The 27445-nt window shown below is 55.9% G+C and overlaps 1 protein-coding gene across 1 annotated transcript; it reads left to right on the top strand.

The window, feature by feature from the left end:
* Positions 1-19423: 19423 nt before the first annotated feature.
* MNX1 (motor neuron and pancreas homeobox 1) lies at positions 19424-27180 on the top strand. Its single transcript, XM_033098617.1, has 3 exons — positions 19424-20384; positions 23176-23336; positions 23866-27180. Exons 1-3 carry the CDS (start codon positions 19745-19747, stop codon positions 24214-24216), a joined length of 1152 nt encoding a protein of 383 aa, XP_032954508.1. The 5' UTR covers positions 19424-19744; the 3' UTR covers positions 24217-27180.
* Positions 27181-27445: the final 265 nt, after the last annotated feature.

Genomic DNA, 27445 nt, shown 5'->3' on the forward strand with positions numbered 1-27445 from the left:
AAAAGAAGTCAGACATATCTCAGGAATATGTCACCGGAGAGCTGGCGGTGACCCAGGTGGCCTGTTGTCCTTGGCTGTCCTTTGGTGAGTGGGCCAGAGCTGGCAGACATGGGCTGCTTCCCAGAATAAAGTGCCATCACTGACCCTTTCAGGGGTTCCAATACTGAGGCGGGCATCCCAAAGAGCAAGAACATCTGATTTGAACCCCAACAATTGTTACCCAAGCAGCCCTGACTCTGTACCCCTTTGCTCAAGCAAGCCTGACTTCAAGGAAGCCAAAGTCACCACCTTCTAGCACCTCTTATGGTTCCCGCCACCGTCCACGAGGCGCGGGAACGCCATGGACAGTAGGACTTTCCCTCCCAGCAAAGATGGCCTCCAAAAGAACGTCCTCCACAGCAGACACGGCCACGATTTAAGGCTGAATTGACACTGAGGCCAGGTCCCAGCTCAGCCAAGCGATTCCTCAAGGGGCAGTAAGTCAGGTTGTGCACAGAGGGTCAGTACCCACCCACGGGGAGCGGGGAGCGGGGCAGGGGGCAGCAGTCGCTGGTAGAGGGCCCAGGCGACCATCCTGCCCGGGCAAGTGCCAGGACTGCAGTGCTGGCGGGAGAGCCAGGAGGGACCAACTGGAGGCAAGTGCAGGGATGACGTGCCAACATAGCCATCGGCCTGGATAACGGAGGAGAGACGGAAGTAACGTTGGCAGTCTCACTAAGAATGATAAACACACGTGTGGCCCTTCTGACAAACGCTCCCACCACAGAAGCGCGGGTGGCACTCCACCACGTAACGATCCCTACTCGCTCTGAGACCTCTCGCTGAAATTGCCAATTACGATAGAGCTTCCAAAGGAACGTGCATTGCCACCAGCTCTGAGGATGGCCTGAAAGCAGCCTCTCACACCAGATGCCCGCCTAGGCCGCACAGCAGCTATTGACCTGCTTCTGGGCCCAAGGAAGAACGTGGCGAATGTGCTCACTGCATGTCCCCGAGATGAGACAGCCTTGGGCACTGCAGTGTACCTGCTGGGGTTCGCTAGTGTCCACGCTGACCTGACTGTGACGGCTGTGGCGAAAGCCGGCCTCTGCCTGGCTGGGGTGCATTTCACAGCCCAGCACCTGGCAGACGGTGACCCCAGCCCCCCTCCAGGTGGGCGGGAATGAAAGAAAAGGCAGCCCCGCACATGCCACAAGTGTGCAAGGAGGCGCAGCCAGGGCAGGAGTGTACATGCAACTGGGGACCTCCTGGGCAGGCCCAAGGGCCATGCTGCAGCCCGGCCTCCATTGGCCTCAGATTTCACTGCAACGTGGAGGGAACGGGTCTCTGAAGCTGTGGGGGCTGCACCCCTTCACCCCAGACCCCACCACCCGTGTTTAACACCCTCCCCAGCCCACAGGAGCCGAGCCACCTGGGTCCACAGCAAAGCCCACGCAGCCACAGCTTCTGCACAGCCCTGCTTCTGGTGTCTCCACGTGGAAACCAACAGAGAAGAAAGGTTTATGATTTGGAATCTGGATGCATTTGTCTCTAGGACTGCTGGAACAAAGTGCCCAAAACGAGTGGCTTCAACAAGGGACATGCATTGTGTCACAGTTCTGGGGGCCAGAAGTGCAAGGTCAAGTGCACTGCCGCCCGATGGGCTGGGAACCAGTGTGTTCCCAGCCTGTCCCCTGGCATGTGGGCCCTTGACTTGCGGCAGCAGAACCCCATTATCACATGGCATCCCCCCCGAGGGCACGGCTGTGTCCAAACGTCCCCTGCTCGCAAGGATGCCAGTTCCATGGCACTGGGAAGGGCCCACCCTAATGGCTCATCTTCACTTGACCATCTGTAAAGTCCCACTTTCTAGGTCACATTCTGAGGTCCTGGCGGTTAGGATGGCCACATCGACATTTCTTGGGGAAACAGTTGAACCCATAAAACGGGGGGAGCAAGGCTGAGCCAGTGAAAGGCGCAAATTGCAGACTTTTGTAAAAGAAACACAGCATGATATACTCCAGACCAATTTTATGCCGGGATGGACAGGCCGTGGTATCGTGTAAAGCTCAACCAGACTCAGAACGTTGTCCAGAGATGCCCCGAGCGGGACTCGGCCCCAAGCCGACCTCCGGAGAATGCGTGGTGCAGGCAGGACACGCGCGTCGTCCTTACCCGGCAGGTTCACTCAGAACTGAGGCGGTCGATTAGATATACAGCTTCAGGAAGGCTCGGTATTAAACTGTCATTTTGTCAATAAAACGTCATTTCATCAATAGAATGTCCGTGCGCCCGAATGTTTCTGCATAATTAATTCTGCTGATGCATTACGGAATGTTATACACAGTATTAATCAAAAAGCAGTGTCAATAGAAGGGTGATAGATAAACCCAGAAATAAAGATCACAAACCTCTGAAAGCCGTATTCCCACGGAGACACTTCTCCTCTAGAAATACTTAGATCTTTATTTTCATAAAACAGCTATTTAAAAAATTAGTCAGCTAAGGAAAAGCAATTAGAGGAATATAGAGAAACCTCTTGGGAAATTAACAATATTTTACAAAACAGTTTTTAATAAATGGCAGTTAGTATTTAGAAAGTCCCCTGAAGGTGGCCGGCTCTGTGACACCCATGTCCCTGTATATAGTCACGTGCCCGTGCGGCCCACTGCCACCCATCCCTGAACCACCTAGCATCGCCAGGGCATTTCTCTTCCAGCTGTTTCCAAGCATATAAAGGGTTGTCATCTTCAGACAGACCCTGAGGGCGCCTCCCGTCCCACAGCCTGGGACCGAGGCAGAATCTCAGCCCCGAATGACTTGGCAGCGCCTGGAAAGCACTCCAACCTGCCCCCAGGCCACCCAGCTCCTGCCCAGGGCAGAGGACAGGAGACTGTGGGGAAGAAGTAACTCCGCTCCACAGGACGCCCACCCGCTGTCCCTGTCCTTGGCTGGGTTTCCAGCTCCTGACTCAGGGTCTGCTCTGGCCCGGGGCCCTCCGTGCATCTTGCAGCCTCTGTGGACTTGCCTCGACCCCCCTCCGTGACCACGCTCCACAGCCACAGCCATGCAGGCCAGTCCTTTTGCCAGGCCCTCAGCATGTCTGCGTCGGCGTTGGCATGCATGCCACTGGACACCTGCACGAAGGAACTGACCTTCCTCACCTGGAAGCGCCTGGGGCAGGAGGGGCGGAGTGAAGGCTGAGAACCCGGCAGATGAGCTCGGAGGGGGGCGCTCAGAGCTCCTGAGGTGCCTTTGTTCTTGGTGGGCACATGGTGAGCCCCTTACACTGAAGATTTGGCCTCAAGCCCATCCAGAGGACATTGGAAACCCCACCCTGGCCAGCGGGACCTGGAGCTACCCAACCTGGATTCCAGCTGGGATCAGACCAAACATGCTCACCAGAGTGCAGTCGGAGATGACCTGGGTTGGGGCCCCAGCTGTGCCCCTTGGAAACTCTGTTGCTTTGGGCAAGTTCCTTTTCTCAGTTTGCACTTCTGAAAACAGGGATCTAAGAACGCCAGTCCCCTTTGTGAGCGTGACTCCTGAATGAGATGAGATGCTATCAAACATTGCAAATCGGGCCCAGCCTAGAATGAGCTGTCACTCGTGCTGGCCACCCTTTGGGTCTAGGCTCAGACTCCCTGATCTAGTTCTTGCTCCCCACGTCGCCCCGGGGACCCCCTCCCTGCCCAGGAGACAGAAGACTGAGGTGCTTACAAGCGCATTCTCATCCTGGCCCTGCCACCCAGAAGCTCTGTGGCCTGGACAAGTTACCTTGCCGAGGCTCTTCACTCTGTGGAAGGTTTCTGTGACTGTCTGACCTTGGAAAGGGGGAAAAGTCATGACCAACAGGTCAGCTACCTGGAGATATGCTGTCCTAGGCGCTGGATCGCTGGTGGCACCAGGGAGTCACTCCCTTGAAAAGCCCCCAAAGGGACGGATGCAGAGAGTAACTCAGGATCAGCTCCAGGTCACACCAGAGTGGCCAGAGCTGGGGAAGGTGAGGCTCAGCGACCCCCCCAGAACTGGAGTCCCCCGGGCCTCCCCAGGGCCCTGCATCTCTAGTCAGCCCAACCCATCCGAAGGACTCCTCACTGTATACATGGCCCACCTCCATGTACCATGACGTGGGGGTGCAGGACTCAACATATACATTTTGGGGGACACAAGCTTTCAGCCCATGCGGGCACATACACCCATGTAAATTCCCGCCACCACCATTGGTCACAATTAGTCAATACCAAATGTCACGGACCCCAGCGGACCAGCATGTGGTCATACTTACTATATGCCAATATCTAATACATGTACTTCCATCAGCGTTCCTAGCAACCTTGTTAGGATTGACAGGTGTCATTATCCCTATTTTGCAGATCAGATACAGATAAACCGCGGCTGAGAAGGACGAGTACCTCCCCAGGCTCACGTAACAACATACAGTGTGGCCCCCACGTGACGCATGCTGCCTCACAGGCAGCAGTTGGTCGCACGGGCACGCATTACGTGTAAAGTATAGACACTGCTTTCTGAACATCTTACGTGTCACAAGCTGGTGCGACCCTGCTCCAAAACGCTTTAACACTCGATATTTGTGTCTCTATTTGCCATGGATGCCTAAAATTTAAAGAGCCCTCTTTTATGGACAAATATTAACATTTTTTTATTTGCAACAGTAAAACAAGGATATTGTTGTGAACTATTGTATATTTGTTTTTTGTTTAGTATTTTCAGAGGCCACGTTTAAGTGCGTTTTTATATAAAGATTAATGCTTTTCTAAAGGGCAAGCAGGTGGCCTAATCAGGAGGCCCAATCGGTCTTTTAAAACCTTCTCAGCTGGCCAGACAGGTAGTATTAATCCCCATATATCATTAAAAGGCCCATGTTTGAATCAAATCATTCTTACTAATTTAATTATTTAACCAAATTTGCAATCATTACAATCCCTTTCAAAAGAAAGATTGCATTATCAATACATTTCCCATCAAGGATTCCATGCAGCTTACAATTATCTATGGATATATTCATGCTGAGTGAGGGTCTGCACGTTGAATATTTCATCGTCTTCCTCTGATAGCCTTTGTCACCTAATGATGTTTCATGACAGTCAGGCAAACCAAACTCTCTCCATCTCCTCAGTTACAGAGCTTCGTGTAAAGGAAGGTTATCTGATATATTTAAGACATGAAATGACTCCTATGCATATTTTCGTCTGAGTAGGAGCCCGAGCAAGCATTTTCCCCTCGTGGCAATGTAAGTGTGGAAGATTCACTAACTAAACATAAGTGTGGCTCGGTAGTCACTTAGAATGATGTGATGAAAACTGGAAAGGTTAGGGTGATCGCGGTGCTGACGATAGGAATATTAATAAAATGTGTCCCAAATTGCTCTTTAACTAAATCAATAAATCCCAACCTGGAATCCCCAGGTCTCCAGGCACCTAAGAAGTGAGTCATGGGGGAGGGGAGGGCAGTGTTTCTCAGATCATTGCAATGTATTAATATTAAAAGCTTAACAGAAATCTTGCATTTCCTCTCCATGAGGCTGCCTTAACTAAACGCTTCAGAATGTCTGGTTGGGCCGACATTATCGCTCTCGTGTGGACGAGAAGCTCAGTAGGTACTTGACTAATCAGAAGACAAAGCAGGGCGTTGTTTTGAATCCAGTTTGGCGAGTACAAGGTTTATAGGGAAAAATGAGAGGGAACTGTCATGCAGCAAAGTTTAAGAAGCAAGACTAAATAAATTATAGAACGGGTATCCACGGATAAACGTGCCAAATAGATTTCCAATGAGCACCAACATGCTTAGACTACAAATCCTCACGACTAGATATTTGGTTAGGAACCAGAGGAAAGGAATACACACATTCCAAAGGACCAGATAAAATTAAGAACCAGTAGTCAGGACATTTTAGTCGTCCTTATTCTGACAAATTGCCACTCACCATTTAGAAAACACTGACCTCCCCCCAATCGACTTACAGAACAAGAATATTATTCTATCCTCGTTTATTCTAGAAGAAGAATAGATCACAGTCACTTCAGAAGTAATGCCGTTTCCATGAACAGCCTCCAGGGATGCATCACCACCTCCCACCCCACCCCATCAAAAAGTCAGCCCTCGGCCAAAGGATTAGCCTCCCCTGAGGACAAGCCTTCCGGCTCCTTCTACTGCAACCAGAAACCCAAAGAGAATGGGAGTCCACAAAGAGTTCTTCGATTGTTCGGACTCCGTGAGTTTTCACGTCGGAACTTTAGAACCAGAAGCTAAAGACAAAACCCCCAAAGCAGCTGTCTCCCCAGGACAGTGTCTACTGCCCTCTCTCGAGAAACCTCAACACCAGCGTTTTGAGGCCTGGTGGCTTTAGCTGAAATGCAAGGTCACGCGAGGCTGATTTAGTGCATTATTAGCTGTTTATACAGTACCGAAGAAGCACATGACGGATGAAAAATGACTTTCCAATCTCAGGGAATAAATCAGGTCCAGCAAGTGATTCCACTTAATAGTTAACTGTAGCCAGTAAAATATTACACCTGTTATTATTCAGGGCAAACACAGCCCCTTCCATTTGTTTATTGAGGAAACAATTTATTTGAGGACATTTAATTGCAATAGTGAAGGCTGACTTGGGGGGTTAATCCCAGTTTATCGATGCAATTAAAAGCAGTGTGTGTGGCGTCTCATATTCATTATCAGAGGTGGAGTGTTGACACAAGCTGGGTGTTGGGACGCTGTGCTTGCGAGTATCCGTGCGTGTGAGGTGTGAGGTGGGGGCTGCCATCACGTGGACCGAGCACATCTCTACCTATGGTCTGCATGAGCTTCGCAGAATCTATTTGGGGAAAGACTTCTGCTTTGATTTTACCTGGAGCACTACGGGTCCGACTTGCTGCATAGATCCAACACTGTTTGGTTTCTTGTCAATGATTCATGGTATTTTGAGGTCCAGCAGACAAACACGCACCTCGGGCAGCATTCCACAATTACCTTGGCCTGAATTCTACCCTTTCTCCTACCAGTGCTACACGACTGGCCCCTCTCATCTCAGATTCCACTAGCTCTTGCCTATGTCAATTCCGGGGTGCTTGCCCCTCTCCCCTGGAGGGACCTATCTCCTGGGAGTTCCCCCAAGTGGGGAACAGAAAGGCTGGAACCCACAGCCACCTGCCCCTCACTGGGGTCCATCCTGAGACATGGCCAGAGAAGGCAGCCTCAAAGATTTTCATGCATCTCTCTTCCTCCCCTACCCCCTTGGCTACGATTGTTTTTCTGGTCAGAGTTCTGTAGTTTTTATTTTGGCTTTTTAAGGTTATCCCTAACGGTTTTATGGTTAACATTTACCCACCAGTATTGGGAACCATTTCCAGAACTGCCTGGAGATTTTTCCATCTTCTTTCTCATTTCTTTCTGTCTGCCTCATCCCCAAGCACCAAAGCATAGCTTTATAATGTCTTCATTTGCCTCAGATGGCCCTGGCACGCGGCTGTTTTTCTCCGTGAGTTGTCCCTGGTTTGCCCTGGTGGCCCTCTCTGTGTGCCCAAACTCCCCCATGGCTCGGTGCCTGGTGGGGTGCTCTGGATATGTTGGTGGTTGAGCTCCAGCTCTTGAGTGACAAAGAAATGGGCTGATAGAGTAGCGATGCTTGGTTTTTCATCAGAAATATGAAACATTGTCCTGCAGACAGGCCAAATTGCCTCTGTGTACAAATAGCAAATTTTTCCCACAAGGTACTAGGACAGAAGTTGGTCTTCTGTTGCAAAGGCATCTGTGACAAGAGCCGCCCAGCCGTTGCAGGAGTAAGGTGAGCAAGGAGAGTCTTGGGCCACATGGTCTGGGTTTAAATCCTGGCTTTGCCACTTGCTGCATGTGTGATTTAGGGGCAAATCAACCAAACTCCCCAAGTCTCTATTTCCTCACCTGTAAAATGGGCATAATACAGTATTTGGCAGCTGACTTGCTTCTCCAACAGTTCTCCAACAGTTTCAATTATCCCTTCTCCACTGAGGGTCCGCCATATCAAAAAAACACAAATTTAAAAGAATTTCCTTATGTTTATTTTCCAATCCCCATAATAACTCTGTGAGGATGGCAAAGTAAATTTTTCACAGATGAAGAAATTGAGACCAAAGGAAATTAATCAAATTGCCAAAGTGATAGTTAATAAAACGCCAAAGCAGGGCGAGAACTGGACTAGCCATCCTTCTGTATGAGATGGAGAAAAGCAAAACTCTGATACTGTGTGCTTGATGCCATCAAGGAAAGACAGCCTATGACACATCCGACTGTCACAAATACAGGCTGAAGTCTGGCTGCGACGGAGCGGTGCTTTCTTTCTCATTTTTATACTTTATTACACATGATTTGATAGCGTTTTCCATTTCATATGTGCACTTTTTTTTTCTCCTCCAAGAAGGAATTAAGTTCCTTTAACATAGGAAGGGTACTTTAAGCTACCGCCTTATTCTTTAGCATCAAGCTGGCCATGCAAAGTGGCTTAATAAGTGCTTGCTGACTCGGCCCCTGTTAAATAGCCTCTGGGACCCAGAGACCAGAAAACAGTTGTGCCCTGTCACTCCTGTCTCTCTCTAGGAGAGCAGGCAAGGGAACACCAAACTCTCCCCCCAGCCACAGTGTGAGACGCACGGCCGGGAAGCAGGCAGAGAACCCGCTGTGGGAGAGGACGTGGGCTCCCGGGCCCTCGGCTGGCCGCTCTTAGGCCATGGCTCTGACCACATTCAGACTGAGCAGCAGAGATGAAATTAGAGGCCATCCACTGTGCCTCAGGCACTGCCCAGGCCGCCCGGTAGACCAGGGAGCCGAGCAGGCGTCACTCATCTAGTGCTCTGTCATTGCCAAGGACAATTATTGGCCTTCACCTGTCACTAGAATCCTAGCTAACCACCAGGAAGACGACATGAGTGACTTTTGATATGACCCAGCAGATGGATTCCGGGTGAAGAAGGAGCGGGCCTGCCCGTTACAGTCCCTGAAAAAAGCCAAGCTGGGGTGATGGTGGGTTTGAGAGAGTTTTAGAAGTTGGTCAGGTCATTCAGATCGCAGGGTCCTCCCCGCCCATCTCAGGCAGAGGCGCTGAAGGAGGAAGCTGCCGGCTCCAATTGACCTGCAGTCCTCCTCTCCCCTTCCACCCAGCTGTCTTTCTCTAGGAGTGACTGTGACAGCAGGCATTCTCTGCAGAGGGGCCACTTAACCAAGGGGCAGCCGCTGGCAGGCTGTAGGTCTGCCCCAGGACCTTGGACAAGACCCTAACTTCTTCCATCCGGTTTCCCACGCCTCTAAGGTTCAGAGTTAAAATGCTAAAACTTCTCCGTCCTCCTCCCCAAATCAGCCCCATGCCCGCATCAGGGAGGGGACCGGAAGACGAGGACCGGTCCAGGTTCGAGAAGAGGGGCACCCGGGGTCAGTGGGAGGCGGGGGCTGGGATGTCTCGGCTCTTCAGTCATTTCATGTTCCCGCTGGGAGGACCCAGCCTCTGGGGAAGAAATCCCAGGTGACGGGAACTGTCTGGGGGAGTCCTTCCCACTCTAGGGGTTCGTTGGGAGGGAAGGGTCAGTTACTTAGAAACACACAGGTTTCTCACTTCGCTCCCCTGGGAAGGAGGCAAGAAGGGAGGCAAGGGGTTCCGGAGATTGTGGTGGGAGAAGGCCTTAAGAGCGCCGGCTTCTAGTAACGGCCACTGGTGACCGTGAGCCGGCAGGTGGTTCTCCGCCGCTGTGCGGGTGGGAGTGGGCGGAGGTTGCGGGCGGGATGCGTAGGTGGGGGGAGCCGCCCACCCCTCCAAAGGCAGAGGCGTTGGAAGAACTACCCTCCAGCTCCCCGATCTGGGTGGATGGGCGGGGACGCCATGGGGGCCAAGCCACTGGCCCTCAGGACAGACGAGTGCCCAGACCGTGCAGGGGGCGGTGAAGAGGGACCTCGGCCTTGGCTCACCCGGGCAGGAAACGTGCTGAGCCCACCCCCGCCCTGCACTCCTCTGCCCTCGGATAGGCGGGGCGGCCTGCCGCTCTGTGGGCCGCAGGGGATTAGGGCTGGGACGGGGTGGGGCTTGGGTGGGCTGGGGCGGGGCGAGGCGGGGCTGCGGTAGCCCTGCCTGGGCGCGCAGAGGCCGGGGGTCCTCAGTCAGCCCCGCGGCTCCTGCAGGAGTGGGGTGGGGCGTGCAGGCACAAAGCAGCAGCCCCATAAATCCTCCTGGGAGGAATTAGTTAATTTGCCAATTAATTAAGAAAAGGAGGGTTCCACCCACGTTAAGCTGATCTCTCGGACCGACCGTTGTGGCAAAACAACATCGAAGGAGAGGTCCGCCGCGAGGTCCCCCAAAGCGCAGGCACCGCCTTCGCCGAGGACACGGCGAAGGCCACCTCTCTGAGAAATGACCTCACAGCTTGGAAGGCAGCAGGGGGGAGGGAGGCGGGGTGGAACAGACGGTGCGGAGAGCGTGTCTGGCAGCCCTTCCTTCTGCACCCTGGACCCCGCCTGGGCCTCGGCCTCGCCGGCATCCCTGGGCCGTGCGCCCCTGAGCGAAGGGGGACGAGGAGGCCGATGGGGAGACCCCAGGCCCGCACAGCGCGCTGGGCTCCTCTGCAGGGTGTCCTCGCGCAGAGCCAGGGAGGGGTGGCGGGACAAGACTTTAAACAGAAAGAATGTCTCCAAATACGGGCCCTGGTGACGGAGGGGGCCTGTGGAGCCCGCACAGTGCCCACCCACGCGGAGGGGCGGCCAGGCGGCGCGTCCGGCCAGATGCTGAAGACAGATGAGAACGAGTAGTTAAAACCCACATTATATAGTTCTGTCGGGTATAAAATTGCATGTGCTGACCTATATATTCTAACTGGAAACGGACTCGAGTCACTTAAAATATGGCAACGTCGATAGGACTAATTAATTGGAAATAAGAAACGAAAGAATACAATTAAACGAGAACAGAATCATTTTCTAATTTAATAGAGGGACATTTATAAAGATCACAAGCTAAAAGGCATCGAATGATTCTATCGACATGCTATTAAATCAGCCCCCTCGCCGCGGGCCGCGGGCGAGGCCGGCCAGCGCAGGGGCCTGTGCCGCCGGGATGTGCTCGCGCCACCGACCCGCGCCGGCGGCCACGTTGGGCTCGTCCGCAGAACTGACCGCCTGCCCACAGCTCGGACACAGCCACTCCCGACGCCCCAGGCCAGGAGAGTTCTGCCGCTGCGCCGGGAGTCCCGGGTTCGCAGACATATGACAACAAAATTACTAATTGGAAAATGAAATTGTCAATAAAGCATTCCCCCCACCCCGCGTATACAATATCCTTAAATATTAAGATATTTTACTAGACCCATTTCCTAACAATAATTTATTGCAATAAAACAGACATCGCAGGTCCCCTTAAATTGTCTTTTCATAATGAATAAATTTAAGCGGGCTAATTAATATATAAACTAGCCCAATTTGTCAAGTTGATTTGTATTTTAGTTAATTGTGAAAGTAATTACCACATGGTCAAATTAACAGCTTTCTGGAAATGACCAAGCCTGAGGTTTTATTTCCTTCCTGGGTGAAGAAAATTCATTTTTCCAAGCTCTTGATGTGATGAATAAAAGTCATAAATCTGGGTGATTGGTGCAGGCAGAGTCTAAATGGCTTCATATTTCATTTTAGGTTTAATAGAAATATTCATGCTCTGTTTTAATGAAATTAAATTGAGGGGGGATGGGGATGGGAGGTGACAGTAGCCAGAGGCTTAAAGGGACCGTGCACGTTTTCCTCCCCCGCCTGCAGGCGGGGCGGCCAGGTCACCTCTGCCCGGCAGTGGATCCCCGAGTCCTGCCTGCAGGAGTGGAAGCCCGGCAGGCGCAAATAGGGGCAGCAACGCAAGAGCCCCGACCCACGTGCACTCCCCAGTGGCCCTGTGCCCTCCCCCACAAGCTTGCTGAGGCCGCTAAGCAAGGTGCGGTCCCGTCATCCCTCAGGCCCGAGCTGCCCAGGGGGCGTCGGGGGTCCTGCATTCTTTTCCCTTCTGTCGCCTGGTGGGGACGCATAGGAGGGATTGCAGCCGCCCTCTGCCCCTTTATGGACCCCAAGCCGCTCACTCAAGCCCTCTGCTCCCCGCTTCCTGCGACATCGCACTCAACTCCACTGCCCATGTCTGCCTGGCCTGGAAGGTGATCCAGAGCAAACCGGAACCATGGGGCCCCGACCCAAGGCCTGGGCCGCAGTGGCCCACCTCAGCCCTGAGAAAGAGGGAAGAGGCTTCAGACCCAGCAACTGTGTATGTCTGTTCCTGTCGCAGTTAGGGGGGCACACTGTCAGCTGCTCTGGGTGCCTGGTGGGGGCATGTGAGGTTCATGGGGTGTCCCTGGGCTCCTGGACCGTCCTGGCCCGGCAGCCCCTTAATGGAGCTGATCTGTGACTTGTTGATTTCCCCTGAGCAAATAAGACTTTGATGCAGTTCCAGCAAGAGTGGTTAGCTGATGAATTGACAAAAACTAATCAGCTTTATTGGGAAACAGGTTAAGGGCACGGGCGTGTCAATAATTCTCAGCCTGACCCCCTCATCCATTAACCGAGGCAGGCTGATTAGAGTAAGAAGACCCTCTCGCATTTTGCACCGAAATTGCTTTCATAAACTCACCATTATTAGCAGTCGATGCGAGCAGCTAATTTAGAGAAGACATCCCGGGGATGTCACATCGATCATCCCCGTTTATGTATCATTATCTCATTTACAGAATGTCGCAGTGTAATATGTGTTTTTGGCAATAGGCTTGGCCCCGCGCCTGGGCTGCGTTGCTCTTCGAGCTGCACAGCGGGACCTCCTGCCGCCTTCCCCACCACCCCGCCTGGAAATGGGCGCTGGGGGAGGGCTGGAGGGTGCTTCCCAGGCCGGCGGGGACAGCTGGGAGCCACACACACACACACACACACACACACACACACACACACACACTCAGAATGCGCCCATACAAGCACATGCACACGCAGGTACACAAGTACAGCCGCTCACACCCGGGCATACCTGCGCACACCGCTGCCCACGCGCCCCACTCCCCTCCGCGCGGCCCTGGCGCGCAGCTCAATGTAAGGATTTGCTCCGACCTCAGAGCCGGCGGGGTTCGAGTTTGAGGTTCTGCCCCGCACCCTCTCCCAGGAGTTCCCTCTTTCTGCCCTCCGGGGCTCCCGGGGCGGAACACGTGACCTCCCCTGCCCTGGGGTGGGCTGCTGTCCTCCTCTGGCGCTGGCAGCTCCTCGGCCCAGATGCTCGAAAGGCGCCCAGAGTGGGCCACCTGTTCCATCAGGTAATTAGTTAAATGCAAGGGGGTCCCGCGTCGCCGGGTCAGCGCCTCCTGCAGCGACAGACGGCGGCGGGCACGCAGCCTCTTCAGTCTTTCAGTGGAATTTCCCAGATGGGCCGAGGGGAGGCCCGGGCAGGTCACCAGGGACCCTTTAACGAGTTCATTAGCCAAATTATCTTGCCCGCAGCACTGGGTCCCGGAGAAGGGGAGGAGGAGTGGGAGGGGTTCAGCGGGTCCCCACCCCTGGTGGAAACAGTGGAGAGGGGCCCATGTGAAGGGAAGGGGAGAAAAGACCTTGCTGGCGCGTGTCAGGAAGAGCAGACCCCAGACCCAGTGGCTTTCAGATGCACACATCTCAGGTCTCTGCCACTGTCTGGTTCCACAGGTAGGAGCCCAGCAGGGTCAAACGCCATGAGGAAGAGGAGGTAATAATAGAATAATGAATGTGACTGCTGGTGTTGAAGTGAGAACCTGGCCCTTTGCTGTGGGTCCTGCAGGAAAGTGCCTTGGTTTCTCAGAGCCTGGCTTTGCCCCCACGTAAGATGTTTTCCAGTCGTCAGAACTATACAGGAACGGCCGCTGAAACACACTAAACTCGGTGTGCGACCACTTGGAGCATCTAGGGGCGCGGCACCAGGGCTTGGCCCCCATCACCCGGATAAAACCTCATTTTCAATCCAGGCTCATTCCCCCCCCTTACTATGTGTATGAGTGGGCGCTCAGGGCCTCGGAGGGGGTAGGAGGCTCTTGACAGACTCGCTCCCTTCTGCCCCCCAGACCCCACTCCCACTAACCGCAGTGGGAATAAGGACCCGGGCACTCTAGCCAAGTACAGTTTGCAAAGAGGAACCCCCCCAAGTCCACCCCAAGCCTACAATCTGTCCCTGGGCCTTGAGTGTGCACCTGTGGAAAGGTAGGGGCTGGGTGGGCTTGACTGCAGCACCATTTGCCCATGTTGGGGGCATCCCCCAGCTCTGGAAAGGGGCATCAAGAGGAGATGAGAGTCTCTCTCTCTCTCTCTCTCTCTCTCTCTCTCTCTCTCCCAATTCTCCAGCAGCCACAGCTTCTGCCACCTCAGCAACTGCTAAATAGACCAATTAGCGACGACTTCCTGCCATTACCTACCATGGAGTCCCACATTAGCGCGCTACTATTCAGCCATAATTTCAAGTCAGAATGCACTAAAACATCCACGCACTGAAGCACTGAACTGTCGGAACCAGACCTGTTGTTATTTGTGCTTCTTCCCTGTGTGCCCATCCAGCCTGTACGTGGGAGTCACAGCCTGCGTGGGTCTGATCTGCCAGGTGGCATAGTTACTGGTGGCGCTGGGGACCCTCCCATCCTCCCGCTGGGTGTGGGGGAAGGGCGCGGGAGGATAGAGACCCGAGCCTGCACAGCCTGGGGCAGACACTATCTGAACAACGTGGAGCCCTTAGAAAGCGAGTCCTCGATGACGACACACATTTCACGGGGACACTGGGGACCTGGGCTCTCCCTGAGCGAGGATGCATTGTTCTCTGTCTTAAAGTGAGACCTCCCCACCCGTCCCCAGTGCAAGACACTCACCCGGAGCTGCAGGTCAGACTCGGTCCTTGTTTGGAGAGGGTTGTACAGGGTGCAGCGTGCTGGAAAAGCCGATTTCGCAAGGAGGGCTGTCATCAACCTAGCCCCTGACCGTGTAAAACATTCATGGTCCTGGTGAACCTGCAAAATAATGAAATAAAATTAAAATCCTTCAGTAAACAGATAGGCTTCTCTCGGAAGTCCTTCCACTGTCTTGAGGGTTGCTGCCCCCCAGCGTGAGTAAAGCGGCTCATATAAGCTTCCCCATGCTCCCCAAATTCTTGGGGGTGGGGGAAAATTTGTTTCTCTTTGTGACCCAGGAGCTTCGAATGTGTACAACAGAAGAGACTAGGAACGCTTTCGGTTTCCTGGGTCAAAAGGAAACCAGCAGGCGATGGGTCCTGCCTCCGCCCCAGGGGCAGAGTGCTGACGCTGGGCTGCCAGGCCTGTCCCTTCTCCTGGTGTTCAGGGAAGCAGGGAGACTGCCCCAGGTCTGCGCATGAACCAGATATTGTCGCTGGAGGAATTGTCCAAAAATAGAAGGCCCACTGGTTGCTGGATTTTTACTCATTTAAATCCTGCGGCAACCACCTGACCTTTTAACTAGCACCCAGCACTGCGCCAGGGGTTTGGGCTGGTGGTCTGAAGCTAGGGCTGGGCCCGGTGCAGAGGGACAGGCCGGGACACCGGAATAGCAGTGACAGGAATGCGGGTGTAAAGGGTGAGACCAAGAGAAAAGGCACCGAGAACAACCTGAGGCCCCCCCATCCGGTTGGAGCTGCGGGTCTGAGGAGTTTCCACCCTCTCCAGACCCTTTAAAGGCGCAGTGGCCGCGGGTCAGGGAAGAGGTCAGCAGATCAAAGGGCAGCGCTAACAACGTGATACCTTCGGCCCTCCGGCCCTGGGGGCGGGGGCACCTGCGCGAATCCGCCCCTCTCCTCCCATCCCCGCGCTCGCCTTCCGGTGACCCCAGCCCATCCCCGTGCCCATGCGCCCCCAGCCCCTGCGCAGGTCGCCGGGGCTGCTCTGGGCGCGGACCCAGCTATTTCCCAACCCACAGCCCCTCGGTGCCCTCACTCAGCATCTTTGCTGGTAACCCGACCCCCTGGGTTCAGATCGCATCGCAGCCGCCAGAGCTTATGCCCTGACCCCAGGCAGGTTATGTAGCACCGCCGAGCCTCCCTTTCCTGAAGGAAACCCGGCAAGGTTAAACTGAAGTTTAACTCAGTTGCCCCACGCCTCACCCCCCAGGGCACGGATTCCGCAGGACGGATTCATAAGCTGCTCCGGTCCTGGCCTTCAGCTCAGGCTAAGGTGGAAAGTGTCAAATGGATCGTCCACCCAGAGGTCCAGCCACCAGTCCTTCCAGGCTCATCTTCATGTCCACTGCTCTGTATGCCCACCCGCTTCACGGGGAAGAAAGCACTTACAAAAGGCGAGGGATGGCCCTGCCCCCCGCCCTCCAACAAGGACGTACAGATTGTAAGCCCGGCTCTATAGACATGTATTTTCATCCAGACTTGAACAGGCACGGATTACAACAGCGTGTTCTTCTGTGACTGTTTGTATAAATCACCAGTTCTCCTTCTAAGTAGTGGGAGAAAGGGCGGCCACAGGCTGTATTCAGTACATTAAAGGAAGACCGTGTGCAAGAGAAAGGGGTGCCCTGTGTCAGGGAAGGGCCGGGATGGGACCCAGCCTGACCAAAGGCACGCCAGGGCTTCACTGCCTTGTCCCCAGGGCCGTGGGAGAGGGGGTCACCGGAGACATGGGGTAGCAGTACCGCTGGACCCGACGTTTGATCCCCCACTATCCCCCTTCCCAAGACCCAAGCCCTGCTCCTCCTATCTGCCCCAGACCTTCAAAGCCAGCCGGGCTGGATCAATACAGATGCGGGAAACAGGAAGGGCCCCAGTGCACGGCTTCACACGTCATAAACCACACAAAGGCCCCAGCTTCCCAGACTGCTGCCTCTCCATACAACTTCACAGAGAACCTCCAATGTGTATTAACTTATTCTAAATGTAAACAGCATACATAAGCATTTTAAAGCCCTTGAGAACCAGAGTCCATTTGGTCTAACAGTGACTTTTCCAAAGAAACAGAAATCCACAAATATGGGACCTTCAGCATGGGCAGTTAGAGGGATGGCCAGGACCAGGGCCCTGGGCGGCTTAGTCCTCTTAGTGGCTCCTCTCTGGGCGCCACAGGTGGTGCGGGGGGGTGTCTTCCTGTCTGTGCTCTGCCCGACCCAGAGGGGACAGGGGAAAGGAGAGATTTGGAGGGATTTCGGGGCACCGTCACTGTGGAACAAAAAGGGCTGAAATGAATTCCTCTGGGAGTTATAAAAAAGAGAATGGCTTTGTTGAGGAAGATGGGGTGATTTGCTGAGTGTCAACTGCATGGCCCATCACCAATTAAATACTTGTAGCCATGGCAGTGTTGTTTTAGGTAGGAGAGAGGGCAGTAGGCTCTCTGAGATCAGTCTCAGGGAATTTAATTTGCAGCCACTCCCTGCCCTGTCCCAAACCTCCTGAATGGGTACCCTCAGGACCAGCTGACCAGTCCCACAGATGGAGGAGGAGGGAGGTGATGAGACCGGGAAAGGCACCCCTGTCAGGGGTGGGGGCCATGATTGCTCTCTTTCCTGCGGAGGCAGAGAGACAGCCAAGGGTCTCTTCCCAGAACAGACGGCTCAGAATCTCAGGTCCCTTTACAAACTCTCCTTCCCCAAAGGGAACAGATAAAGCAGGACTGAGAACACTGGGAGACTGACGGCAGCAGGTGGGAACTGTGCGGCCCTGCGCTGTGACAGGGACTCATCTGAATTCTGAGTCTGAACGGTTTGCTGGTGTGTGTGTGTGTGTGGGGGGGGACAGTCTCAACCTCTTTGAACCTGTACTCCGTAAAATGCATCTTCTGGTGTCATAGTGAAGATTACAGAGGATAATTCTAGAAAGCTCACGGCACACAGCAGGTGTTCAAGAAATGTAAGTGTTCTCCTCTCCACACAGAGGCAGGACTCAATGCATTTTTAGCTCCTCAAAGAGATATTGAAGGACAAACACCGTGTGAATGCTACCATTTCTATTGACAAGTTAATGTTGGTTCTTGCACAGCTATAGCACATTTACTCCGGATTGCTGTCACTTACCGGTGCTAGCCTCCAACTGTGTGTCCAACTACCCTGTTCTAATGAAAAAGAAACACTTGCCAACAGAATCACTGCTATGGACTCTCATGCAGGTAAAAAGCCTTTTGAAGAAAAACGACACAGTCCCAATACAGTGTTTACCTTTTTAAAAATCCCTCTTGCAGCAACCTGACCTAATTTTAAAGTCCTCCTGGCCCTGATTTTGTCTTCTTGCTCTGCCCCTCCCACAGTCCCCTTCCTGTCCTTTATTCACCTCTCACCTGCATGAGAACCTGAAACTCCTTCCCTCATTCCCACACCTGTCTGGGGAAGATAACTAGGTCTAAAAGAGCTATTGACAAAGCCTGGTGTTGGGGGCCACCTGCGTGTTGATTCGGCTTGAAAAAAGTTCTTGGAAGTGCTTTTACTGTAAATATTTGAAGTGTTGTACGGGGGAGGGTCTGGATTCCCCCTCTACTACCTGGCCCAGCCTTCGCGTCTGATTTTCCAGGACGCTGCAGGAAGAAGGAGGAGAGGACTGCACTGCCTTCCTGGGGCCTGGGGGTAGCGGAGGGTCAGAGCGACTGGCCCCCGCATAACTACCGCCCCCTCCCCGCCCCCAGTAACTACCGTCCCCGAGTTGGGTACCGCTTCCTGCAAGCCCATGGAGATCCCCTGGCAGAGAGGAAGTGCTCTGTCACCGACGACCCGCTCAACGGCTGGTGGACTCGGTCTCCAAGCCGCCCTGGGCCCTGCAGGTCGCGGGCACGCAGACGCTGCCCTCTCCGCCTTAAAGGGGCGGGGGATCACGGCGAGATTTGTGGAAGGCAGACTCACGCACACACACGTATATGCGCCCACACACAACACCTGAAACGCATGGGACTTCCCAGCGGAGGTGAGAAGGCTCCACCTGCAGAGGGTTGGCGACAGGGACACAAACCGCTCCTGTGCGGCGTGGGGATGAGAACGGTCTTCGCTGCCATCACTGAGCAGAGCGGCTACTAGATCTGGAGCTGCCTGGGCTTCCGACGCAGAAGCGGACAAACTCAAGTGCTGACGAGGACGTGGGAGAGGTCGCGCGCTGCTGGTTCTAGGTGACGCGAGCCCAGATCGGGACAGCGTGTCTCGGGGGCTGGACTCGGGCAGCCGCGGGGGCCACACGGAGACTCGGGGTTGCCAGCGCCTGCCACCCTGCTCAAGAGCCCAAGGAGGGCGGCCAGGGACCGTAGGTAGCCCCTCCGAGTCTTCTAACTCTGTCGCTGTTCCCGCCCTAATATCGCGGCCCAGCATCCCGGGCTGTTTAGGACCCCGCGGCGCAGGGGCGGGGCGGCGGGCCGCGGGGACGGTGACAGGTGCGCCCCTCGGCCAATGGCCGGGCACCGCGCCCCCGCCGCGCGCGCCAATCGGCGGCCGCGCTGCGCTTCAAGTGCGCGGAGGGGCGCGGGTCCCCACCACCGCGCCAGCGGCCTCGGCGCGGTCGCCTGAGGGCTGCAGCGCAGAGAGCCGGGCTCCCGGCCCCGGCGCCCAAGCACTCGCGTGGGAGTGTGTGCGAACGCGTGTGAGCGCGGCCGGGGCGGGGCCCGCACGGAGGCGACTCCCGACCGTGGTCACTCTCGGCTGAGTTTCCGGCGGCGACTTTGATTATTGGCAAATAATCACCATAACAGTACAGAGCCCTGGGGCTTGCCACGCCACGCACAGTCTCCGCGAGCCCGCACACGGCCGCGTCACCCACACCCGGCGCTGATCGCCAGCCCCTAACGAGCCGATGGAAAAATCCAAAAATTTCCGCATCGACGCGCTGCTGGCCGTGGACCCCCCGCGAGCGGCCTCGGCGCAGACCGCGCCGCTGGCCCTGGTCACGTCGCTCGCGACCGCTGCTTCTGGCCCCGGCGGCGGCGGGGCGAGCAGCGGGGCGAGCGGCAGCTGCAGCCCCGCGTCCTCGGAGCCGCCCGCAGCGCCCGCCGACCGCTTGCGCGCCGAGAGCCCGTCACCGCCACGCCTGCTGGCCGCGCACTGCGCGCTGCTGCCCAAGCCCGGCTTCCTGGGCGCCGGCGCTGGGCCCGGGGGGTCGCACCACCACGCGCACTCAGCCGCCGCTGCAGCCGCTGCCGCCGCGGGGGGCTTGGCGCTAGGGCTGCACCCGGGGGGCACACAGGGCGGCGCGGGCCTCCCGGCGCAAGCGGCGCTCTACGGCCACCCGGTGTACGGCTACTCGGCCGCGGCGGCGGCGGCCGCGCTGGCCGGCCAGCACCCGGCGCTCTCCTACTCGTACCCGCAGGTGCAGGGCGCGCACCCAGCGCACCCCGCCGACCCCATCAAGCTGGGCGCCGGCACCTTCCAGCTGGACCAGTGGCTGCGTGCGTCCACCGCGGGCATGATCCTGCCCAAGATGCCCGACTTTAACTGTGAGTATCGCGCAGCCCGCGGGCCTGGGGACGGAGGAGAAAATGGGGCAGGGGCAGTGCTGGCACACGGTGGTCTCGTGCACCCGCCTCCACCAGCACTTCCTTCCCTTGCTCTCCGCTCCAAGGGAGCCGTGGAAGCGCGGCGAAGCCGACTCAGCTCGGCCCCGGGCCTGCGACGACTTGTGTGGGCTGCGCGGCGTGGGGCTGGCGGTGGATTCTTAAAATGGCCACGCGCGAGCCTTGCCTTCTCTTTCTCTTTTAACGGGAAGGGGCAGCTGGAGGTGTGAGACTAAAATCTAATGATTAACCGGCAAGCTCGAGGAGAAGGAAGTGGTGGGGGAAAGAGAGCCGAAGAGCGCCCAGAGTTAGGCGGGCCTGGGGATCGGGCCACCAGAGCCAGGCGCTTATCCTTAGGGAAAGACTTGACTTGGTTCCCGCATCCTGGGTTCTGGACACCTCCCAGGACAGGGAGACTCCATCCAGGAGCAGGGAAAGACAAATGGGCCCCAAGAGGCCCAGGGCCGGAGCCCAGAGCCGGTGGACCTTCCGGCCGCTGCCCGCCTCTCGAAGGGGGCTGAGTCCGGGGTGCGGTGCCCAGAAGGCGGATTGCCTGACTTGAACAGAGCGGTAGTGGGTTCCTGCGGGCGGGGCGATGCACCCTCCTTCCAGAACCCCATCGCAGGGACTCTCAGCAAGTGCACGGTCCCGAACTGGAGGCACCCAACACCGTAGAAACCCTTTCCCAGAAGGAGCAAGGGAGCGCCAGCCAGCTCCAACCCGACAGCCGATGGACTGGGTGGTGGGCTGGCCATCAGGCGGGACACCTCGCTCAGGCCAGTGCCCGCCCGCTGGGGCTTTCCTGGGGTAGCGCATGGGGCTCCGCTCAGAGGAAGATGCATAAGGCTTTATGCTTCCAGCGCGCAACACCCAAACAAAGGGACCCCATTGTTTCCGTCTGAGTAGATTTGTTTAGACTGAGGAGACGCAGGCAAGGGGTGGCGGGGTGTGAGCCAAAAAGAAAACAGAAATAAACACTTGCCAGAATTCAGATTCCTCTGCTAGAAGCCGCGGTTGTGACTAAACAGAGAAAAGCTAGGACCCCGGAGGGCTGGCGAAGTCGCAGACCAGTGAGAAAATCTCAGCGTGGGCAGTGTTTGCCCGAGGCCACCCCGGCCATTCCCCAGCTCAGCTCCCTGAAGCCCTAAGGGCCACTCATCCCTTCCCTTTGGAGAGTCACCCCCTCCTGAGTCCCCCCCGGAGAAGAAAAGGAGAGCTTGCTCTCACATCTCAGCTGGGGGGCTGCTTCAGAGGGCAGCTGAACCTGCTGTTCCCGGGTCAGCCCAACCCAGGGCACCCTTCCGGGCCTGACACCGACTCCAGCACACCCCTTTTGATGGAGAGCCAGCCTCTGGATTTTTCATGTTGACTTGCTTTCCAGAGCCTGGGGTGCTTAGTCTCCCACTGTGAGGGTCAGCGGTGGTTTCTACACTGGCCTACCCTGAGTGCTGGTTTCCCTGGCCACCCTGGTCCTTTCTTGGGCCTGCGTGGGGCCCAAGGTCACTCAGGATGTTGATTAAAGCCACATCCCTTTGCCAACACACTTCGCCCATCTCTGATTTCTAATTTTGACTGAGAGGTAGCCGATTTAAAACCCAGCCAGCCTGAAGTCCAGAAAGGAATGTGGACACTGAGCCCTAAAGAGCAGCAAGGGGCAGGGGAGGGTGTGGAATGTGTTTTTAGGTCCCCTCTGGTCTCCGAAAACCTGTTCGGTTCCTTTAATTGGTCATCTCTGCTGTTGGATGGCATTTCGCAAATGGTCCCTTCGGAGCCAGTGTTTTAATTAAAGTTCTAATGTATTGTCAAGTTGGGAATTCAGGGCCTTGTTTAACTAAAGCGGGAGGCGTGGGCCTTCCCATAAAGCAAATTGCCCATCTCGGGGGAGCCTGGGCTTGTCCAGCCCTGCGCTGGCTTCTTTTCTTCCCTTTCCTTTCTTGTATTGTAGAACCCTTGTCAGGCTCCTGGGAAATCAAGGGAAGTCTTGTTTTGAGGTCATAAAATTCTCTGTAACCGTGTGAAATTATGTAAATAAAGTGAGAGACCTCCTTGAATGCCTAGAAAGCGAGCCCCCTTCTGCCTAGGCCTCATTAGCATAATGAGAATTGTCCAGTCTACCCAGGCTTGGCCCCTCTGTACCCTGGGGCCTGGTTGTCAAGAAAACATTTTAAATGGGGAGGGTCTCTGGTGAATACACATGTTTAGGCCCAGGATTTGGTTCCTTTCCCTTGCCTCCCTTTCTTCTCTTTTTTCTTTTTCACCTCCTTTTGTACACTTGGAGGCAGTGTGCAAATCCTGCTAGCTCCTAGCTGAGTGGGAAGAAGCAGTGATTCAGGAAGCTGTCTAGATCTGGGCCTGACTTGGGGAAGCTTGGTGGGAAGCGAGAGGTGGCTTGCCCTTAGGGCCTGCTTCTGGCCTTTGTCACCCTCCTTTCTCCCAGCGCCCACCCAAGTGGAAAGGGCGTGCCTGGCCGATACCCTCTTTAATCAGGACACCCAGACCCTGTCTGAGACAGAAAGACTTGGTCCCATTAAACCCAAAGCGTCAGGTTCCACCTGGCCTCCAGGTCCTGGGCTGCCGGGCCTCCCTCCTCCAGCTGCCGCGTCCTCTGGGGAGGGGCCACTAACATGGAGAGAAGAAGGGGGACTCTGCAGGGCCAGTGGGCAGGTGCTGGCGGGGCGGGTGGGAGCCGGCGGAGGGCTGAGCCTGGCTGCAGCCTCACATCCTGTGCGCGCAGCCCAGGCGCAGTCCAACCTCCTGGGGAAGTGCCGCCGGCCGCGCACCGCCTTCACCAGCCAGCAGCTGCTTGAACTGGAGCACCAGTTCAAGCTCAACAAGTACCTGTCCCGGCCCAAGCGCTTCGAGGTGGCCACGTCGCTGATGCTTACTGAGACCCAGGTGAGCTGCCCCCCCAAACCATCCTGGCCTCCAGGGGACACTGCCATCTCTCCACTCTTGACCGTCCGCAGGCCTCAGTGCCTGGGGCTGCACCCTGTCCACTTCAGGGCACGGATTAACGTCGGGTGGAGTGCCAGGGACCCGCCTACTGGTCTGATTCAGTAGATTGGTGTGAGGCCCAGGAATCTGCATTTTAATCACCCTTCCCTTACCCTGCAGAAGGTGGTCCCCAGGCCACATTCGAGAAATTTTGTTCCAGAAAGAGAGGAAGGAACATCTTGAGATTCCCAGCCTTGTACCCGTACCCGAGCTGCTCCGCAGACCGAGGGCGCGGGTACAAAAAGTCCAGGGACTGGGGGTCCTAGTTTCAGCTTCCTTGGCGCCCCCGCCCAGCTCTGGGGTTTGCTGCACCCCCTGGAGCTTCCGAGTCTTTCAATCTGCACCCCCTCCGGGGCGGTGCAGGTGCCAGGGGACTCGGAGGGACAGAGGTGGTGGAAGTGACCGTGTCTCATGCCGCCTGTGCCCGCAGGTGAAGATCTGGTTCCAGAACCGGCGGATGAAGTGGAAACGCAGCAAAAAGGCCAAGGAGCAGGCGGCGCAGGAGGCAGAGAAGCAGAGAGGTGGCGGGGGCGCAGGCCGGGGCGGCAGCGCGGAGGAGAAGGGCGACGAGGAGCCGCTGGGGCCGCCGGCGCCGGGCGACAAGGGCAGCGGACGCCGCCGGCGGGACTTGAGGGACAGTGACCCCGAGGACGACGAGGACGACGACGAGGACCATTTCCCCTACAGCAACGGCGCCAGCACGCACGCCGTGTCCTCCGACTGCTCCTCTGGGGCCGACTCCCCGCCCCCACGGCCAGGGCACCAGCCCCCGCCTCAGTAGGGTCCTTGGCCAGCGATAGGGCCGGTGCCCCTCGGCAGCCAGCACTCACCCCCGGTGCCACCCCGCCCGTCCTGGGAGCCGCCCGTCTGGGCCACAGACCTGTCAGCTCTTCAAAGGACAGAAAAGGGAGGCCCAGCGTCCAAACTTGAACTCTTGATCTACTCGATTTAATTTCAATTAGTGTTGGGGGGCGGTATTCGTGAGAACCGACCGCCCCCAGGGGAAGCCTCCCAGCACCCCTTCCCGAATGGAGAAGGCGGAAACCTACAGTGTTAAACGACCTGGGAACTTGAAACCTTCTCTGGAAACGCCATTCTCCTGAGTACTGAAAACAGAAAAAAATGTTTTGTGTTTATGTATCTTGAGGTGGGGGGGGGGACTTTATGTCATGAGCTTTCAAACTGCTGGAAACCCCAAAGCTGTACTGGCTTTATTTTTGTACATTGTATTTATATATAAAAAGAAACGTCTACTTATGCATGCTAAATTATTATTTAGCTTCTCCCATCGCCCAGGATGGAATGTAAAATAAATTGGTTTTTTACTGGATTAGAGTGCAAATCTCTTGGGGGAGTTATGAAAGCAGCTTTACTGTTTTTGTTGAAATGTTGGGTGGGGGTGTTCACACTTGTCAGCAGGTGAAAATCAGAATCGCAAATGGGTGTCAGGACCACCTCCTCCTCTGGACCCTGAGCTGAGTCACAGGTGTGAAGTGCTGGTTCTAGTACGAGGCCAGGTGTGCGCGTGCATCCGGGTGCCTGGCTCACATCTGTCCAGGACGCTGAACCCCAGGAGAGCGGCTCTGGTCTCGGGTGTTTATTTTCCTGTTTCCTTGAGGGCCTTGTTGCTTCACTGGCGCTCCAGAAGTGGAAACCCACTGTTTCAATGTTTCAGAAAATCAGCTTCAACCGGTTAGACTTGACTGGCATTTGAGGTCCGTGTGTCCCAGGAGCCACTTTCCCACGTTGCCCCATGGCCTCGGAGAGCACGGCGCTCTCTGTCCTCGGCCGGCCCTTCTCCTCTCCCTCCACAACGCCGAACTGCCCTATTGCCGGCCAGGGCCGATTTTCCGGGATCTGTACGAAAGTCGACGAGGACAGCAGCGGGCGACAGAAACGCTTCACGCCAAGGCTGCAATGGCTCTGGGTTAATAAACCTCTGGCATCGCGCACCATCAATCACCCGCAGGCCGAGCCGGCCGCTCCATGTGCTGCACACATGCGGGCCTCCCGCGCTCTCTGCCGCCTCCCCTTCCCCCATCGCTGAGTCGGGGCCCCTTTGGGCCTGAAGGAAACAGGTGATCCCAGGACACTGCTTCTTTCTCTCTCCCTCGTGCCTTCCTCCTTCCTTCTGTTTTCCACTCTCCCCCGTCACCTGGGCGCAGGGTGAGGGTGCCCCCCCAGCTGATAAATGAGTTCAGAAGGGCCTGGCGTTTCACTCGGGTGATTACAGTGCAGGGGCGCGGGGGCCACTCCACCTCAGGGCTGGGGTGAGATTAATATCCTCTCTGGCAGCTCGTTATCACCCCAGCTCCTTCCATAAAATCCAACCTCAGCCACGGCTTGGGGCGCGGTGGCAGGAGCCCGGCAGGAGCAGCTGTTGGGCGGGCCTGGCCGCCTCGGGGTCCAAAGGTGCTTTGAGGGAACGGGGGACTGGGTTTGCAACTGGTGGGACAGCCAGAAGGCCCTGAGAAAGGGGGTGGGAAAACTAGGGGGGTGGGGTGGGAGAGGAGAAAGACATGCGGTTTGGGGTAAAAAGCAACCTGCAATCAGTGTACATCTCATTTTAATTTCTAACACATTGGTGAGTTCAGCCTGAAGCAATCTCTTCCCCGGCTGGCTCCACATCTGGGGTTTATTCCCTGACCCCCTCTTCAGCCGGCCCTGTGTTGGCACCCCCACCTCAACTCCAGGCATCCAGGGATACGTGGGGTGGGGGGGTACATCCGGCTTGGGAGTCAAGCCTCAGGCCCCAGCGAAGGTTCTCTCCCTCCACCCGGCAGGGGAACAGCCCGCTCCCTCTGCACCACGGGGAACAGGGGCCCTAGAGAAGGTATAATTATTATGACCCACGCCCCGGCCTCCAGCAGAGCCAGCCGGAGCTTGGCGTGGGGACTTGGCGGCCAGAAAGGCCGGACAGCATGCGGCCCCAGCGGCTCCAGCCAGCTGCTTAATCGCAGCGGAATTTATCTCACTAATAAATTTAATGATCAATTCGTTCTTGTCACAGTAGCTCTTCCCCAAATCAATTATAGCAAATTTAAATATAATCACTGGCTCGTCCTCACCCACTCCGGGCACAGCGAACAATTCATTCCGAGCGATGAGCGCCTCCAGGCCCGGCTTCGTCTGCCTCGGGGGTGCGCCCTCCACTCTGGCCTCCCACCGACCCTGTGCAGGGAGAGGCTTTGCAGTCCCCAGGACCTGGTTCCCAAGACGCAAGACAGGTTTTCGGAGCCTGAGCCCAGAGGGAGACGAGGCATTGTTTTCACACAAGCCCAGCCTTCCCTGCCACTGCTGCGGTCTTCTGGCCTGGAGCCCTGGTGCCAGGCTGAGTCTCTCCCGCTCCACTGTGCGACACCCCCATGAGGGCACCCCACCCAAGGCGGGGCCCATCCTCTGGGAACCCTAGCCCGGCCCCGCTGGGCTCCTTTTCTTCACTGTAAAGGGAGGTCCTCCTTGGTTCCCTGAAAGGGGCGCACAGCTGGCCGTTTGCTAGTGTCTCCAGCTGGAGCAAGAGAATGGGAAGAAAGCCCATTTTGTGACAAAGAAACCAATCTACACGAGCCCTCCAGGCGACAGCCCACGGGTTTCCTGTCCACATGGAACTCTGGCCCAGGGGTCAGGGTCCCCAGGAGCTTGAGAAGAGCAGAAATGACTAGAATGAAAACGAATGGGCCTGTTCTTGCCAGCGGTGGACCTTCACCTACCCTGTCCCCAGACGGAAGTCACTTGGCAAAATCAGCCTAAAGGACTTTTTATGACACCAAAAGCACAGACAACACAAGCAAGAATAGACGAATGGGATCACACTGAATGCAAACACTTCTGTGCAGCAAAGGAAATCATCGACAGAATGAATAGGTAACCTAGGATGGGAGAAGAAACTTGCCAACCATATGTCTGATACAGGATTAACAGCCAAAATATATAAAGAACACATACAACTCAACACCAACCACAAAAATCCAATTTAAAAATAGGCAAAGGACTTGAATGGACATTTCTCT

Source organism: Rhinolophus ferrumequinum, chromosome 26 (genome assembly GCF_004115265.2).
Source record: "Rhinolophus ferrumequinum isolate MPI-CBG mRhiFer1 chromosome 26, mRhiFer1_v1.p, whole genome shotgun sequence".
In the NCBI taxonomy this organism is placed as follows: Eukaryota; Metazoa; Chordata; class Mammalia; order Chiroptera; family Rhinolophidae; genus Rhinolophus; species Rhinolophus ferrumequinum.